Genomic DNA, 19,368 nt, shown 5'->3' with positions numbered 1-19,368 from the left:
TAGAACCTGGTGCAAGGAATAATGGTGGTGGAGCTGTTTGCCAGTAATAATTCTAATGCAATCAAATTTCAAATAATCACTAAAGAAGAATAATAAATTACTGCACAGAATTAAATTTAAAAAAAAGGGAGACTATAATAAAATAAGAAAACTAGTTAGAAAACTAGAAGCAGTTGTAAGGTTATGAAGGCAATTTTCAAAGGCACCAGTTATTTGGATAACTAGTACCTTTGACAACTGCCTCACTTGTACATGAATATAGAGAGAGGAGGTCTGAAGGCGGAATTGGAGTGGATTGGAATTTTGCGCACATTTTTAAGTTTCTAAAGGTTTGCACATTAATTCCATTGGAAAAAGTACCTACACAAATAGCAGGTGCAAGTCTGTTTGGGTACTTTTTCTAATTCAATTTTAAAAGGGAGCTTTTTCCCTTAGAATACTGCTGTAAAGTCTGCAGGTAAAAAGTACTTGCAGATTTTACCCTTTGCCACACAGTCTTAATATTGCCCCTTAAACATTTACATGTGGCATGGAGATGATTTAAAAATACCATCTTTGAAGCCCAGGGAAATGTATTTCATGCATTAAAAAAATAGGAAAAAGCAAACAAATAAGAAAAGCTATTAGAGTTAAAACAGCATCCTTTAAAAAATGGAAAGCAGGGCCTAATATGGAAATGTGAAAGAGCATAAGCAGTGACAAATTAGATATAAAACATTAATAAAGAAGGCCAAGAGATAATCTGAAGAGGATATTGTGAGAGAGACCAAAATTAATAGTAAAAACTATGAGGGAATAAATTGGACCATTAAATAGCCAAGGAGTAAAAGAGGTGCTTAGGAAGGATAACGCCAACACAGTAAAACTGAATGAATTCTTTGATTTAGTTTTCCTTGCAGAGAATGTGGGGGTGATTCCATAAAATCTGCCTTACTGGGTCAGACCAAAGGTTATTTGACCCCAGCATTCTGTTTTTGATAGTGGTTGAGGTAAAATGTGTTCTTACTTGATAATTTCCTTTCCAGGAATCCAGTCAGCCCAATCCAGATACGTGGGTTATGGCCCCCAACCAGCAGATGGAGACAGAGAATAACAGACCTTCTGACTTCACTGGTATAGAATCATGTGCTAACCTCAGCATGCCACAATTCTGTAACAAACTAAGAACAAACTACACCAAAATTAATCTTCCTCCCCAAACCAGGGAACTTCCAAAGCAGAAAAGCAACAAAGCACAAACACTTTAATATATGCTTACCTATGCCCAAATTATAGGCACCAAAATCCTATCTATAGGAAGAAACTGCAGATAAACATTTTTGGCAGAATAGGGAGGGTCTTGGTCTAGTCTGGCTGGATTCAAGGAAAGATCACATTCCTCTTCATTCAGCACAGTGCTGCCAAATCTGCCCTTAAGACCTCCAAGTCAAACAAGACATCTTCTCTGGTTCAAACACTCAGCCAATAATGTTTAGCAAATGAATGCAGAGATGACCAGGTCTCTGCGCTATAAATCTATACTGGTGACACTAACTGAAGTTCTGCCCACAAAGTCGCCTGTTTTCTTATGGAATGAGCTCTCACTCTCTTAGGAAGTGACAGACTTTTCTCAACATAAGCCACCATAATAATCTCTTTAAACCAATGTGCCAAGGATCAAGGAACACTTTGAAGTAGCTTCTTCTTCCTAGAACCTGCAAAAAAGACAAATGGTCTGACTTCCTAAACTCCTTTGACACCTTCAAATAGTGCAAAAGGATCCTTCTTATGTCCAAAACTGAGACTTAATTAAGGTGAAATGAAGAAACCACCTTCGGAAGGAAGAAATTATCCCTACGAATCCTCATTTCCTTTGTAAACTCTAAAAGGCTCCTTACACAAAAGAGCCTACAACTCCGAAATATGCTGGGTGGAACAGAATGTTACCAAAGACACCACTTTCAAAGTAAGAAGCTTCATCAAAATCCTCCTTAAGGGTTCAAAGGAGACCCCTGACAAAAAGGACAAAACCACATTCAGATTCCAAGAAGGCAAAGACTCAGTGGAGGTCTAATATTATTCAGCCCTATCAGGAAATGAGACACATCCAGATGACTCAATAATGGTCTACCTTTAAACAGACCCCCTATAACAGGTTAAGTGTCGCTATATGCACCTTGAAGGAATTTAATGCTAAACCCTCCTGCAAAAACTGTATGATGGATGGAATTGATTCCCCTCTAGCGTAAATCTTAAAATATCTGCCATACCCTGGCATAAGCCAAGGAAGTAGAACTCTTCTTAGAACACAGCAAGGTATTCACTGTCTCTTAAGAGTATCCCTTTTTTGCTGCGATCTTTCAAGGTCCAGGCCAACACAAAACCAATCTGTATCTACGTGCCAGATTGGACCTGGACTCAACAAATCTGAACACTAAGACGACGACAGGGGACTGTTGTCCAACAAACCTGATCAGATCTACATACCACAGATGCCTGGGCCAATTGGGTTCTACTAAGACAACCATCCCCTGATGTCTGGAGATCTTTTGTCCCATTCTGCCTATTAAAGGCCATGGTGAAAAAAAACAGAGGAGCTGATGTTCCGGCACATCTGAATCAAGGCTTCCAGACTGGACAATTTTGCCTTTCTCCACTGGCTGAAAAACCTTTCCACTTTGGCGTTTCCGTGGTCACCATTAGATCCCACTCTGCCAGTTCCCAGTAAGCCACAATCTGAATGACAGCCTCCTCTGAAATCTTCCACTCTCTGGGGTCTAGTACATTATGAGACTGAGAAAATCCACTTGAAAATTCTCTATTTCTGATGATTCCTGCACACTCTTTGTACTGCCCCAATTCATATATGCCACCACATTGACATTGTTCAATAAAATGACTGCCTGCCCCCAAAAAGTGGGTGCAAACTGAACCAGCACCAGCCAAATTGCTCTAGTCTCCAATTGGTTTAAGGACCAGATGGCCTCTTCTACTGTCCAAATCCCTTGAGCCACTTGCCCTTAGCAATAAGCTCCCCAGCTTTGAAGATTAGCATCTGTTGTCAACACAATCCAATTAGACATTTCCAGATCCATTCCCTACTCCAAATTCCTGGTGCTGAGCCACCAGCTCAAACTCAGTGATCTCACTCGTGGATCTCACCTGAATAATAGTCATCTCTGTAAGGGTCTCATATGAGCCCTCACCCAAGGGACCAAGTCTAAAGCTGCTGTCATGGACCCTAACACTTGATGATAACTCCACACCGTAGGTTTCAGGAGTCTGTTAAGGAAGGCGCTTGCAACAGAAGCTTCTGAATCATTTATACTATCAACCTCACCTGGCCAGCCCACATGTCAAAAAGTATCTCCAGATATTTCAGGGACAGCTGCAACATGCTATTGGGGAAGTTGACCACCCATCCCAATTTCTGCAACAGTCACACCACCCTCCTGGTGGCGACCGTGCTGTCTTGGACTGTTTTTGCCTTGATCAGCCAATCATCCAGATAAGGGTCCATCAAAATCTCCTCTTGATATAAAAAGGCTGCTACCACCAGCATGAACTTGGAAAAAGTCCTCAGCGCAGTGGTCAGACCAAAGGGAAGGGCCTGAACTAATAGAGGCCTCCCAGAATCAAAAAATGAAGATATTTCTGGTGTTCTACCCAGATGGGAATGTGAAGATACACCTCCATCAAATCCAGGGAGGTGAGGTATTCTCCCTGCCTTACCACTACTATTACAGACCTCAAAGTTTCCATCCTGAAGGAAGGAATGCTCAATATCCTGTTGAATTGCTTTAAATAAAAAAAATGGGCTAAAGGTTCCCTCCTTAATCCTCCCTTCTGATCCCCTTTGCTCTACCTTAAGATTAGTTGTGAGCTAGTGGAACCTGGAGTATCCCCCTAGGATTCCAGGTCTGGTGCTGTCATTTCAAAATGGCATCAGCCAGCCTATTTCATAATTTAGCCCCAGGTTTAACCAATGTTAATGTCAATGTTTAACCATTTCACGGTATATAAAAACTTTTAAAATAAAAATAAATAAAACAATGTAAACCTAAGGCAATATCTAGATGTCTCAATGATTATAATAGCTGAAAGATCTGCATTAATGAGTACCTGATTGGAACTGGATATTAAAGAGTTAGTTTCAAAAACTGGACTCTTCATTTTGGGGGTAATCTGGTAACTGCCTGCACAGATTTAAAGTCAATTAGCCATAGACTTCACATCTATTATCATAGGGAAAGTACTTGCATACCTTCCCTTTGAAAATTACTCCAGCAAGATTGCCTGCAGACATTTACATCTATCAATGTATAATGCACAAGGTTTTTTGGTGTGTGTGTGTGTGTAGGGGAAATATATACATACTTTTGAAAATATAAAAGTATGCATGAAAATGTAAACCTCTCCCCAGGAGTACCTCTGCTCACGGCAGATAAAAGTACCGTCTATAGGCTTTACAATTAGACTTTAATCCAGACATCTTCTTTGATATAGAGAGAAGGAGGGTGCTTTTTGACATAATGGTCAAAAGTCCTGAGCCTTGGAGCTGAATTCAAATTAAATTCAAAGATTTTTTTTTCCTTTGGAATTCAAAGCATCGCTCTTGTTTCATTCAGGAAAACTCTGTTAAGCAGATAAGCCTGTGATCTTCATCTGACATTACTCACCTCTTAACTATGTCTGCACTTCATTATTAGTTTGGCAGTCACCTTTTTTTTTTTTGTATTTATTGCTCCTTCCTTCCTTTTTTGGATCCTTCACTTGTATTAAGACTGCTTGCCTTTCTGCTTAATTTTATTTCTTTATTTGGTTTTGGTTTACTTACAGTATTCTTTTTTATGAACTAATATATTCCGAAATACAATTAATAAAAAGAAATATACTATATTCCCTAAACTTTGCTCTCCTTTTGCAGGTGGGCCTCATATTCCATCTCTTAGTTGGGAAGAATTGCTGCTATAAAAAAGAATATCCTGCCTAGAATTGTATTTGTTTTAAATATGCTTCCCATTGATTGCTAAACAATTTTATTTCTGATTTAAACTCAGCAATATCCAAATCTGAATGGCTAGGTAAAAGACCTAGAATTCCTCTAGGTTCAGAGTCCTCATTTAAAAATCGGGGTGGGCTGAGGCTCCCTTATTTTCAGCTCTAGTAAAAGAAACATATATTGAAAGAGTATTATTTTGTGGTACAATAATCCAGGTGATAAATAATGGATAACGCTAAAGAATAATGGGCCATGACCGTATCACTCTGGGTATCCATAAAAAGAGAAGCTATAAAGAAGGATCAAAATGTCTTTAAAAATGTTAGACACTGGGAGAAAACAACTGGGTAAGAAAGGGATATTCACAATTCCTGGGCTATTATCCTCCTTATGGGATAACTGCTTTCCCAGAGCACTTCACCAGGAGTAACTTCTCCATTTGGTATAATCTTGGGCTATACACTGTTGGTTCAAAAGAGAAGCAATATTATCTGCCCATCAAATTAATAGGAGATTTACAGTTGAATTTCCAAAAACGTTATGCATGTAAAAGTAACATACTATCATACAATTTTCAAAAGCCACTTACATGCATGTAAATGCATGTATGGCATATAGTGTAGCAATTTTCAAAAATCCACTTACATGGGTAAAGTGCATTTACACAAGTAAAACTCAGTTTTAAGTGCGTAAATGCTTTTGAAAATCAGGCCCATAGTACATCCAAAAGCTTCATTATTTTTTTTTTTTTTTTTTTTAAATTCTTTATTTATATCTTTAAATTCAAAGTAAAAGATACATATATATATGTAATTCTTAAAGAATTAAGAATTCTTTGCAGATAACAGATTACATCAAATATAATATATATACCAATTTCAACACCTCTCAACATAAATATTTATCATCTGTTATCTTTTTACCAAACTAAATGGGGAGCAGTTGAGCAATTCTTAAACATAAATAATTTTAATCTTAACTACAGAATTGCAGGTTTAGAATTCGTCTAATATACCCAATAACCTATGGGACACTATCTCCTGTTGCTCCCTGAGTCTTGATTCCTTCTAGATACTCTTCTAAATAATTTGGTTCATAATATATATATTTATTCCCTTTATCCCACATGATACATTTACACGGAAACCTTACTATGACCTTGATACCAAATGTTCTAGCTTGATTAGCCAAATTAATAAACCTCCTTCTTCTTTGTTGGGTTTCTCTTGAGACATCAGGATATAGCCATATTTTTTGCCCTAAGTAGGGGGTATTCCTATTTAGCATATATAAGTTCATAATTTTATCCCTATCCGAAGATAGTATAAATTTAATCATTAGGGTCCCCCTGCTTACTATTTGGGCACTAAATGATGTTTCAATTAGCTCTGTAATGTTTAACATATCCTGACTTTCCTGTTTATCTTTATTTTCTGGGTTTTCTATCCCCAGAAAAAAGGCATTAGCTATTGTAGGTTGTTTCTCCAAGGAGAGATGCAATATCTCCGCAAGATAATTCTTTAATTGCTCTTTAGGTGAGATTAACTTACACCTTGGGAAATTTACTGCCCTTAAATTTAAATATCTTGCTGCATTTTCAAGGTTTTCCACCTTCCTAGACAGAATTCCTTCTCCTTTTATAATGCTACTTTGCACATTTTTTATCTCAGTAATATCTTGCTCAACTTTCTTCAAAGTCGCTCCATTATTGGAGACTAAGGGGTTTATATTTTGAAATGCTACCTGCATATCTTTAATGGTATTATTTAGGTTAACAATATTCTTTTGTAATGACATCATGGTATACCATAGTGTTTCTAATGATATTTGCTTTGGGGTCTCCAAAATGTCCTTGGGGATACTAGGAAGATCAGAGGTTTCTTGAAGAGACACACTTCTCATGGTTATCCCAGGAGACAGTCCTTTAGGATCCGTTGTTATTTCTTTACGCCCTTCGGGCTGATTTCCATCTTTCTGGGTCTCCAAAGCAATTGGAGGAACCAACCTCTCCCGTTCTTCTAACAGTGACCTCTCTAATTCTGGACTTCCCTCAAACGGGTTTACCTGGGTCAGCGCCATCCGCATACCCAGTACACCTGAATATCCAGTGCCGGGGACACTTTGGGGAGGAGATGGAGTATTGGGTGCTCCGGGACTAAGACTTACCTCTCCTGGCTGTAAAAGGGCTTGCTCCGCTCCTAATACAGCAATAGGACTCTCCGGAGATTTTTTACCTGCAGGTGTATAAAACTCTGTTACTCTGCTTTGAACAGGGAAAGGTTTGCAGGGGTTGAGGCGTCCAGCCTAACCTTTCCTTTTCGTTTAGTGTGCGGCATCATAAATTTATAAACAGCAGATTCCAAAACCAGGTTTTACTCACAGTTCTGTAGGTCATATAACCTTGTTTGGAGATTTCTGCAAGATCCAATGTGCAGAAATTGGAGAGAGTCTCCCCGCCTTACCGCCTTCTCCGGCCTAAGCCGGCCAAAGCCACGCGCCCCTTCGGAGCGCGCGGCTTAGGCAGTGCGCCGGCGGCGGCGGTGCGCCGCCAGCTGTGTACTTTATACCAGCTGGGACCTCCGCCTGCGTCACCGGATACGCCTCCCTCTCTCCAGAGTCTTTTGATGTCCCGGGGGTGTGCTTCCACAACGATTTTACTGCGTTTTCACAGGTCAGTAGCGGGTTTAGCGTTCTCTCCTCTCCAGCTGCTCCCAAGTTCTTTCTCTCCAGCTGCGTACTTTATACCAGCTGGGACCTCCGCCTGCGTCACCGGATACGCCTCCCTCTCTCCAGAGTCTTTTGATGTCCCGGGGGTGTGCTTCCACAACGATTTTACTGCGTTTTCACAGGTCAGTAGCGGGTTTTAGCGTTCTCTCCTCTCCAGCTGCTCCCAAGTTCTTTCTCTCCAGCTGCGTACTTTATACCAGCTGGGACCTCCGCCTGCGTCACCGGATACGCCTCCCTCTCTCCAGAGTCTTTTGATGTCCCGGGGGTGTGCTTCCACAACGATTTTACTGCGTTTTCACAGGTCAGTAGCGGGTTTAGCGTTCTCTCCTCTCCAGCTGCTCCCAAGTTCTTTCTCTCCAGCTGCGTACTTTATACCAGCTGGGACCTCCGCCTGCGTCACCGGATACGCCTCCCTCTCTCCAGAGTCTTTTGATGTCCCGGGGGTGTGCTTCCACAACGATTTTACTGCGTTTTCACAGGTCAGTAGCGGGTTTAGCGTTCTCTCCTCTCCAGCTGCTCCCAAAGCTTCATTATTTATAGCTGAAAGGATTGCTTAATAAATTTTCCCTTAGGAATGTATTTAGTAGAGAATTTATAGATTTTGAAGTTGGCTTCAGACTTGCATCAAAGTAAAGATATTATTTCAAAAATTTACCAGTTTCTATCATTGAATCTTGAAGGACCCCTTGAGAAGAGTGAAAACTAGATTGGCGAAAGACATTGGCTGTGAGATCCCAGATTATCTGCTGTCAAAAAATTATCCATAAAATTAGCAAAGGCATATTCTTAGCTTCTTTTTTTTCTTTACTGCAACGCTTTATTCAAGGGTGAAAAAAAATTAGATATTTCCAGACTTAGCCAGGGCAATGCAGGAGCAAAGGAGGAAATTTCTGGCCAGGAGATCTGAGGTCATTTCCTTGGGGACATCTTATATAGTTAGGCACCTTTGTAAATATCTGGTAGTTCTGAATTCTGTTAGATATGTTTTCTTTGACCGCACGCAGTTGAGGGATTCATTGATGCCAAATGTAACGCCGTTTCGCTTCCCTCTTAGTGGGCAAGTGCAAAGTGATGCACATAGGGAAAAATAATCCTAATCCTAAAAACAGGTACACAATGGTGAGGACTGTTTTAGGAGTCAGTACCCAGGAAAAAAATCTTGAAGTTATTCTGGATAACATGCTGAAATCCTCAGCCTAGTTTGTGGCAGAGGTAAAAAAGCAAATAAAATATTAGGAACTATTTGGAAAGGATTGGAGAATAAAATACCCCTCGAGAACTGTGAGCTGTTCTGGTCACCCCATCTCAAAAAAGAAATAGAAGAACTGGAAAAAGTACAGAGAAGGGCAACAAAAATGATAAAGTGAATGGAATAGCTCCCTTATGATGAAAGGCTGAACAGGTTAGAGCTCTTCAATTTGGAGAAAAGGTGGAAGGAAGGCTAAACGACTACTGGCATGGTTAAAAGGTGAGGTGAGAGAGGCTATATTAGCTGAAAGAACTTCTTTCAGGAAATGGAAAAGGGATCTGAAGGAAGAAAACAGGAAACAGCATAAGCACTTGTAAGTTAGATGTAAAGCATGGATATCTTACCTTTGAATATCAATTCTAGCATGGGTATATCTCTTACATCTTCCTCAGTGAATACCAGAGCAAAGAATTTAATTAGTCTCTCTGCTATGGCTTTATCATCCCTAAGTGCCCCTTTTACCCTTTGATCATCTAAATGGTCCAACTGACTCCTTCACAGGCTTTTTACTTAGAATGTGCCTGAAAAAAGTTTTTATTATGAGTTTTTGCTTCCAGGGCAAGTTTCTTTTCAAATTCTGTCTTTGCTTTCCTTATCAATGCTTTGCATCTGACTTGCCAGTGCTTATGCTGTTTCCTGTTTTCTTCCTTCAGATACCTTTTCCATTTCTTGAAAGATGTTCTTTTAGATATTTTAGTCTCTCTCACCTTATCTTTTAACCATGCTGGTAGTCATTTAGCCTTCCTTCTATCTTTTCTAATGTGTGTAATACATCGGGTCTAGGCTTCCAAGATGGACGTTTTAAACAATGTCCATGCCTGAGAAAGTCTTAACCTTTGCAATTGCTCCTTTTAGATTTTTCCTAACCATTTTCCTCATTTTATCATAGTCACCTTTTTGAAAGTTAAATGCTGTCGCAGTAAATTTCTTTAGTGTGCTCCCTCCAGTTATTAAGTCAAATTTGATAATATTGTGATCACTATTGCCAAGTTACCAACACTCCCCTAGATTTATCAAAATACTATAATAATACATGCATAATGCTCGCGGTAAAAAAAAAAGGGGTGTGTATGTAATTTTAGAATTACCACACCGCGCACTATAATACCTCTTTGATAGGTAGTATCGCGGGGTGCGGTAAAGTTTTTGCACCCCGCGATACTTCTATTTCGCAGCTTCCGAAGTGCCGAGACAGAGAGAGAGAAAGGCATCATAATAGTCAATTATTTAAATCTCTATAGGAGGGCCAGCCAATAGCTCTCTCTCTCCCTCCACTCCCCTCTCAAGCCAGAAAAGACCAAAATGCAATTTGCTAAATTTATCGCAAATTGCGTTACAGCCATTTCAGGCATATTGCACAGCTTAATGCCAGGAAAAAAGGTGTAGTTATTTCCGGCATTAAAACTATGCGATACCCTGTGTTACGCTATCGCACGGTGCGATAGTGCCCCTCATTTTAATCAATCCCACTTCTAAAAATTTGTATTTGCACTGTGCGGTAACACAATTATCACATGCATTAATGCCTTATCACGTGTGTTAACACCATAACGCATTTTGATGAATGACCCTCGCAACATATCCTGTGTTCCACTAAGGACGGTCTAAAATTGTTTCCCCTCTTGTGGGTGCTTGACCCCATAAATTAAACAGTCAACCCATGAACTTTGTTTATAATTTTAGTGCAAAACTTCCCATGTTATTTTCCCCCTCTCGTTAATGCCTTTGTTATCATGTTTTACTGTTCAATGTAAAGCGCCATGCCGTGCGTTTGTTTTGCGTTACAATGTGAACCGATATGATATCCTGGATGAATGTCGGTATATAAAAATTTTAAATAAATAAATAAATAAATGAACAGTACGAATAGTCAATCAAAGATAAAACAGACAAGCCTGATAACAGCTGTTGTTTCAGGAAACCCTGCGCCAGGGGGAACTTATCTTTATGTTCATTGGAAAACCTCTCAGACTCAGACTAGCTGATCATACACCAGTCTAAAGTGACTGATCACTTTATACAACAAACAGGGTCATTTATCAAATTGCTATAAGGCATGAGTTAAGGAGTTTTTGCATGCATTAAGCCCCTTTAATGCATGCAAAAACACCTTAACGCATGCAAAAACGCCTTTAACGCCTGCGAAAGCAACATAACGCATGGTGCGATGCAAATCAGAAAAAAGGGAGGAGTTTGGGGCGTGATTTGTGACCAAGTGGGCTGAGCTCCTGCAGCCAGCTTAGCTGTCAGGGCCCTTCTAGAAAGAAAGAGAGAGAGAGAGCGAGAGCCTAGCCTTAATGCCCTCATCCGAAAGCGTGTTAAACAGCTGAGTGCACTTTACCGTATTGGTCTGTTAGTGAGGCAAGAGAAGGGGCGTACCATGCTAAACAGCACCTACTCTGAGGCTTGCTGGAATGGTGAACTCCTGTGTGAATAAGGGAGGGGAAGTAGGAGTAGTGTGGCATTTTCTGTTAGAATTGGAGAGTAAGGAGCTGTTAGTGTTTTCTGCTATTTTGGTTGGGCCTTCCAGTCTAACCATGGTTGAACAGGTTTTTCCTCTCAGTCACTCCATGCCTGGAAGGTTCTGCCTAGATCCTGGATTTTGAGACAGTGAAGGTTTCTTTGGGAAGTTGATTTCTTCTCTCTGGGTAGCCTCTGGTCCTGGTCAGAGAAGAGACACTCACTCCACTACAAAATGAAAGAGAGTTTTAACTTTTTGGTTTTGTGAAGAAATCCTAATTTTAGTGTTTTTCCTGAGTTGGGTCAGGAAGTTTTAAAGCCACTCTTCCTTGCCCAGAAGTTGAAAAAAGTGAAGAACCATTTTCTCAGCCTGGAACTTTTCATCCAGAGAGGTCTGGTAGCTGATTGAAAAGGAGAGCAGGAGTGGGGAGTTTTGGGAGGCATCTGGAGACTCCACTGGCCACAAGACAGAGTTTGGTTTGTGAAATAACCCTAGACCTTCTGGACAACAGGTACTGTTTTGTTTAAAGGGTTTCTACCATAATTGGAATATTCCACCCACCTGGGACATTTATCTATCTTCTCTCTGGAGGGTAAGAAGTACTCAGGGTCCAATCTGAAGGACAATTTCATAGAGGAATACAGTGGGACTCAGCTTTTATAGAAATAAGAGTTTATGGACACTGAACATTTTTGATAAATCAAAGTAAACTTTTAGTATGGAACACCCAGTACTGAGTCCATCCTGTTATTTCCAGTGTGCCTATCCTGAAGATATGATAGCAACAAACATGGAAGAGATTCCACTTACATGCCCTGGGCCTAGAAGGACAGCCTTCCCCCAAAGACCAAGAACCCACACCCCAGGGCTCAAGGACTGGTGATTGCAAATCTGGGACTTAGTCCTGGGTTTTACTGTGGCCCCCAACAAAGTTCAACCAACACCCTGAATTGGGATTACATTTGTAAAGGCGGATTGATCGGGTTTGGAAACCAAGGCAAGATGGTGATGGGAAAACTCTACTGTGGAGAGAAACAGAGGGGATATGTAGACTTTGCACATTGTTAAGGAAACTGTTAAGACTGAACAATTTATTAACAGAGTCTATATAGAAATCAATGTGAATGGATTCTGTATATTATTTTTATAGGTTAAGTCTACAAGCCTTAACATAAATTAGGTAAAATATTTATCTCATGTTTTGATAATCTATTAAGTGGGATTTATTGCTCTCCTGAATACAGCTCCATTATTTAACCTTGATTGACACATGATTTGTATAAAAAGTGATGCTGAAATGTTCATATGCACCCTTGAAAAAGCAGACATGAGAATACCTCACTTTTATTCTCTATAGATTTAAAATTAAAAAAAACTTTTTTTAAACATTTGTTGAATGCAGCTGAACTTTTTTTTTTTTTTTTTTTTTAACTTCCTCAATTGGAATTCCAGCATCAGCTGCTGCACTACGTGCCTATGCTTTGGGTATTCTTAAAATTTACCAGTTTTGGTCTTCAGCTCTTCAAAGTCAAACACTGCAACACCAGTGGTTTCGCTTCCTGTCCCAGCAGTGGTGGGGACTAATGGGAGAAATGAATTCAAGAGTTAGAAAGTGGTGGGGACTAATGGGAGAAATGAATTCAAGAGTTAATAATCAGTTAATTTCAAGATTCAATTTTATGTTTCCATGTTCAGCTACCTTAAAAATACTGTGTTTTGATAAAAATATAGTAACATGAAATAGTTTTGTGATACATTCTTAACTATTTTTAGAATAGTGTTCTTACATCAGTTGCAAGGAGCGTTTGGTTATTATACTTTCACCCCATGAGATTTTCTGTTTGTGGATTAAGCGTGCACCAGTAGCATATAGATAGTTAAATGAGGACCAGTTACATTTTGTGGAAGAAATGTGTTGTGCATTCCACAAAGTGCCTATGTCCAAGTGGAAAAGCTTAATAATGGGAGAGCTGTGCTGCCCACAGAGGTGAACTGAAATGGTATGATACCAGCAAACCTAACCAATGGCAAGGCAGCTTTAACAGTATTTGTAACACAATTCAACTATGCCTAACTGAAAAGCTCAATTAAAAAAAAGAAAATGATAAAAGATAACCACCAGGCCATTTTATCAGGAAATCCTGCCACTCAGACTACATTCTTGAAAAAGGTGAACACAGTGGGGTAGATTTTATAATTTTGCGCGAGCGCGAACATAAGTACGCTGGATTTTATAAGATACGCGCGTATCTTATAAAGATACGCGCGTATCTTATAAAATCCGGGGTCGGCGCGCGCAAGGGGGTGCACATTTGTGCAACCTGTGCGCGCCGAGCCCAGCGCGCGCTGCCTGTTCCCTCCGAGGCCGCTCTGATTTCGGAGCGTCCTCGGAGGGAACTTTCCTTCGCCCTCCCCCCCACCTTCCCCTCCCTTCCCCTACCTAACCCACCCCCCTGGCCCTATCTAAACCCCCCCCTTACCTTTGTTGGCAGATTTACGCCTGCTGAAAGCAGACGTAAATGTGCGCGCGCCAGCAGGCTGCTGGTGCGCCATCACCCGACCCGGGGGCTGGTCCGGAGGCCTCAACCACGCCCCTGGGCCGGCACCACGCCCCCGAAACGCCGCGCCACGCCCCCGAAACGCTGCGTCATTTACGGAATGCCCCGACACGCCCCTTTTACGAAGCCCCGGGACTTACGCGTGTCCCGGGGCTCTGCGCGCGCTGGCGGCCTATGTAAAATAGGCACGCCAGCGCGCGAGGGCCCTGCGTGCGTAAATCCAGCCGGATTTACGCGCGCAGGGCATTTAAAATCCGGCCAAGTGTGAATCAAATAAATACCTCTCTAAATCTCATTTGGAACAAGTATCAATTTTTGTCACAAAACTATTCCTAGAAAGCAGCTTATTTCCTTCCTAACAATTAAAGATGGAGCAAATTAATTCATGTTAATCAGAAACCCCCTAAAACCATGAATTGTTAGCCAAAAAGAATAACAGAACTATCCCTATTGTTACGGTTCATAGGCTTTGTGGACCCTTGGACCAAGATGGGGTAAGACGCCACCTGAGGGGTAGGGCCCCTCAGGTCCCCACCATCGGCAGGCGGAGTCAGACGAAGCGGTGGTCAGAGTTTATAGGCAGTTCGAAGGGTGGTCAGGCGTAACGAAGATCAGGGTCTGGAGAAAGGACCGAAGCGAGGTCAGGCGTTGCAGAGGTCAGAGTCTGGAGAAAATCCGAAGCGTGGTCAGGAGAAGCAAAGGTCAGGGTCTGGAGAAAATCCGAAGCGTGGTCAGGAGAAGCAAAGGTCAGGGTCTGGAGAAAATCCGAAGCGTGGTCAGGAGAAGCAAAGGTCAGGGTCTGCGGGTAAGAACACAGGCAAGGAAGCGAGGGCAAGCAGCTGGTCACACAACTAGTGAGCAGGGCAGTTGCCAAGGCGAGGCCTGATGGTCAGGGCTCGCCTAATATAGGCCACTGGAGTGATGACGTCAGAAAGAAGGGCCAACAGCTGGCATGCTGCGGGCCCTTTAAAAAAATGTAGAGAGGTGCGCAGGCACGCCTGGTGAAACCGGGGGCGAGGTCCACTCCAAGGATGGTATGGTGCAATGTGGCCTAGGAGCCCATGGGAAATACCCATGGGGCTAAGAGGTAAGATCTGGCTTGCCATTCAGTTAGGAGAGATACAATTGATGCACCCAGCTCTAGTCCTGAAGAACACGGAGATATTCCCGATTGGGAGTGAACTACTCGAGAGTCTGTCCCCAGACCCTGGCTACCTAAATGAAGTCAGGTGGACTCAAGTCAAGCACCCTCTCCCATTTGGAAGGTTTGCCAAAGGGGGTAAAGTCAGCCAATGGTACCTGCCCAGCGGAGCAGGGAGAGGCCACCAAAAGGTAAAGTTGCCAGAGATTAGCAGATCCCAATTGATAGTGCTCTGCGATGCAAAAGCCGGGAAAGGGGAGGAATAATAATGAAGTCTTTCTCCAGAGAAAGAGGGCCCTGTGTAACATTGTTCTATATGCTGATCGACTAGAGATCTGCCGCAGTCGACCCCCATCTTCATTGGATCAGAGTAGAGTGGACCCTGGAGCTCAGGAGGTAAGTTCTCCTGTAACAAAGAATGCACACCTGTCACACTCTGAGAAGCTGACAGACAGAAGTGAAAAGGAAAATTGGTTCTTACCTGCTAATTTTTGTTCCTGTAGTACCACGGATCAGTCCACACCGTGGGTTGAGCCTCCTGTCCAGCAGATGGAGACAGACAAAAACTGAAAGGGTATCCTATATCAGGACAGAGCCTACCCTGCATCCCTTTAGTATAAACGTTGTCAAAGCAGATAAAGATAACTATAAGATCAAGCAAGCAATAAAGAACTGGTAAATTGAAAAGATTGAAAACTCTGTACATCCACATTCATCTAGTAGATGCTTCCGGTGCCTTAAAGTTATGTTAGGAAGTCGAGGAATCCAATATACTGTAAAGAAAAGAACTTCGAGCGGATGTAACATACAGTACACGGGAGGGAGTCTGGACTGATCCGTGGTACTACAGGAACAAAAATTAGCAGGTAAGAACCAATTTTCCTTTCCCTGTACGTACCCGGATCAGTCCAGACCATGGGATGTACCAAAGCTTCCCTAAACAGGGTGGGACCGAAACAGTCCTGCTCGAAGCACCTGGTCCGTAAGACAGCCACTGGATCGCGGCATGAAGGCAGGTTAGAAAAGCTACAGAGGGAGAATCAGCTGAGCTGTGCTGCCCAGTAGCAGAGGCAGGAGAACGAACCCTGCTGTGCTGCTATCCGTGCACAAAAGGTGCTGAATTCGCTTGTCTCCTGCCTCTTTTTTTGTAAACTTAAATGAAGGCAGGGGAATTGAGCTTCCTTGTTAAATCCTGTAAGGCAGCACAGGTAAGGAAGGGGAGTGACTGGACCACCAGTATCGCCCCAGCAGACAAGCAGGTCACCGGGAAAAGGGGTCCTAGGCTGTATAACAAGGGGCAAACCCCCCCTAGGATCCCCTAAGAGTTGGAAGACAGAGCTGTCTCCCAAAGCAGGAGTTTTGAACCTTTTACTTTTTTTTTTGTATAGAAATAAGGTAATACTTGCTTGATCTGATAGACAACAACACAGGAGAAGGAACAATCTCACCGGTAGAAAGAAATTGAGAAAAGGAAGGGAGCCACAGGTTCAGCTGCCTGTATCTGCTGGAGACAGACAAATACTGAAGGGATGCAGGGTAGGCTCTGTCCTGGTATAGGATACCCTTTCAGTTTTTGTCTGTCTCCATCTGCTGGACAGGAGGCTCAATCCACGGTCTGGACTGATCCGGGTACGTACAGGGAAAGACCACTTCTGTGGATGTCCAGCAGAGCAGATCCGCAGATCTTACAGGCAACTCCAATGCTGAGCCATAAAAACTGCCATGTCAGCGAGTCCTTCCCCCACAAAATGAGAGGTAGGGCAGAACTGAATGCCATGGTAGAGATAACTGATCAAATAATGAGCAGGGTGCCAGAGTCGGCCAATCGAGACCCATCGAAAGCAACCGTGTAAGTGCTCTGGCTTTCCACCCCTGTTTTGCCCCTGTGCATCCTGTGCCGAGGTGACTTGCGAAGACAAAGTCTAAGAGACTTGAGAGTTGAACAGTCTGTCACTTCGGTGGCCATGACTGTCCTTTCTTCTCTGTGCTGGAGACCTGTGAAGGGAACGAGCACCTGGCCGGCCCGAGAATGTAAGCTACTGCCTCCACAAGGCAAGACATTGGGCTCCACTTCCTACCCTATGGGTTCGTATTGTAGAGCTCATCAGCGTTCAAAAGTAATTCTCAGCTAAAGAGAGGTGAGACCAGCAGAAATGAATGGTAATTTGATAAGCCCCAGACATTAAATCTGCTTTTATAACCATTGTTTTTCTTATTGCCTGTATGTTAACCTTAAAAAGTGAGGTGAAAGAAAGTATTTTAGCCAAAAAAACATCTTCTAAGAAAACTAAAACATCATGGGATAAGAGGTAATGTCCTTTCATGGATTACAAACTGGTTAAAAGACAGGAAACAGAGAGACGGATTGAATGGTAAATTTTCTCAGTGGAAAAGGGTAAACAGTGGAGTGCCTCAGGGAAAATTACTTTGACTGGTGCATTTCAATATATTTATAAATGATCTGGAAAGGAATATGATGAGTGAAATAATCAAATTTGCAGATGATACAAAATTAATCAAAGTAGTTAAATCACAAGCTGATTGTGATAAATTGCAGGAGGACCTTGCAAGACTGGAAGATTGGGCATCCTAATGGCAGATGAAATTTAATATGAAGGGGGTGGAGCAAGATGGCGCCCTGATCGGTAGCTCTGTTTGATTGCTGCGGAGCGTTTTGCCGACAAACTTGTTTCCTGAAGTCAATATGCCTCCAAAAAGAAAAGGCAGGGTGAGGAATTATCCTTCTATCACCACCCTGCCCTCCGTGCAAAAGACCATTCTACAGTGTACCGCGATACCCACACAAACAGGGAACAGCACCCCGGCTGTTAGGACGCTTGGAGGAGAAGCCGACCTAACTCGGATGAAATATCGCTAAGCCCACTGGATGAGAGGCCACCACCTGCCGCCAGAGAAACTTCGACGCCGTCCTCGAGGCTGAGCTCCGAAGTTGGGCCACAAGCCTTGCAGGAGGAGGAGTTCCCTGCACCAAACCTTCAAGAGACCGAAGGGGGTTTGCCCGGTGAGTTTGATCGGGAGGGAGGGGAGGTACAGGCGGTTGTTGGAGGTGAGAGGGCTGTTGCCTCCTCTAGTCCCTTTACTGAAGCAATGCTAGGCTTAAAGAAGCCTGAGGTGGTGACTTTAGAAGCGCTATGGAATTTGTCATCTTCCATAGCGCAATCCTGCGGGGACTGTTCAGCTAAAATAAATGTGCTTTCCCAGCAATTAGATTCATTGAATAAAAACTTTCAGACACAGAAGCAGGAGGCCTCCGGGAATTTTGAAAGGATAGAAAATGAAATAAAGCAAGTGAAATCAGTACAAAATGTTACCATTCAGGATTGTGGAAATATTAATAGAAAAATAGAGAACATTGAAAATGTGCTAAGACATCTTAATTTACATGTATTGAATTTTCCCAGGATTGTGGGGGAATTTTCTCGGAGTACAATAAAAGGTATTTTTTCTGAAATATTGAAATTTCCTTCTCAAAGTACCCCACCCCTGGACAGAGTCTACTTCCTACCAACTAAGAACAGACAACACGTACAAGAAACTCCAAGAGACTTTGCTAATTTAACAGAGTTTCTTGAATCATTTGGATTTTAAATAATTGAAAGAAGCACATTACTGATCACTTTTTATAATGAGAAAGATCTTACAGATGTAATGAAGATTTATTTCAAGAAAATGGATGCATTATTCATGGGAGCAAAGATCAGAATTTACCCCGATCTGACAAAATCTACGCAAACTAAAAGGAAAGGCTTCCTGGTATTGAAACAAGAGACACTTGCGTTAGGAGCCTCATTTTTCCTGAGTTTCCCTGCAAGTGCGCAGTGAAATACAATAGGGACAGTTACATTTTCTTTCGGCCTGCACAGTTGAAGGATTTTTTCAATCAAAAAGAGCTCGGTTGGGGGGAAGGAGAGGGGAGAGAGACCCCGAGACGGTTCGCAATTACAGCACCTGTTTGTTCCAGCTGACGGAGGGTGAGGTCTCGTCCCGGCCTGACAGGAGCTTGCCGTTGACGTCATCTGAAGGGGATGGTAGGCTTCAAAACCGCCCCTTCCTGCGACCTGATTCGGGGGAAGGTGAGGGGAGAGAGACCCCAAGAAGGATCGCAATTACGGCACCTGTTTGTTCCAGCTGACAGAGGGTGATGTCTCGTCCTGGCCCGACAGGAGCTTGCCGTTGACGTCATCTGAAGGGGACAGTAGACTTCAAAACCGCCCCTTCCTGTGGCATGTA

At 42.4% G+C, this 19,368-nt stretch overlaps 1 protein-coding gene across 3 annotated transcripts in view; it reads right to left on the bottom strand.

The window, feature by feature from the left end:
* The window catches only part of ADHFE1 (alcohol dehydrogenase iron containing 1), a 144,339-nt gene that overhangs the window by 77,785 nt on the left and 47,186 nt on the right, over positions 1–19,368 (bottom strand). For all 3 annotated transcript variants that reach the window (XM_029591399.1, XM_029591401.1, XM_029591400.1), the window contains exon 7: positions 12,921–12,998. In XM_029591399.1, the coding sequence (XP_029447259.1) occupies positions 12,921–12,998 (78 nt within the window). The remainder of the gene's footprint in view (positions 1–12,920; positions 12,999–19,368) is intronic.

The sequence above is a fragment of the Rhinatrema bivittatum genome, chromosome 2, assembly GCF_901001135.1.
Source record: "Rhinatrema bivittatum chromosome 2, aRhiBiv1.1, whole genome shotgun sequence".
Taxonomy (NCBI): Eukaryota; Metazoa; Chordata; class Amphibia; order Gymnophiona; family Rhinatrematidae; genus Rhinatrema; species Rhinatrema bivittatum.
Note: the sequence above shows the minus strand (reverse complement) of the source record. Positions and strands in the feature narration are given on the sequence as shown.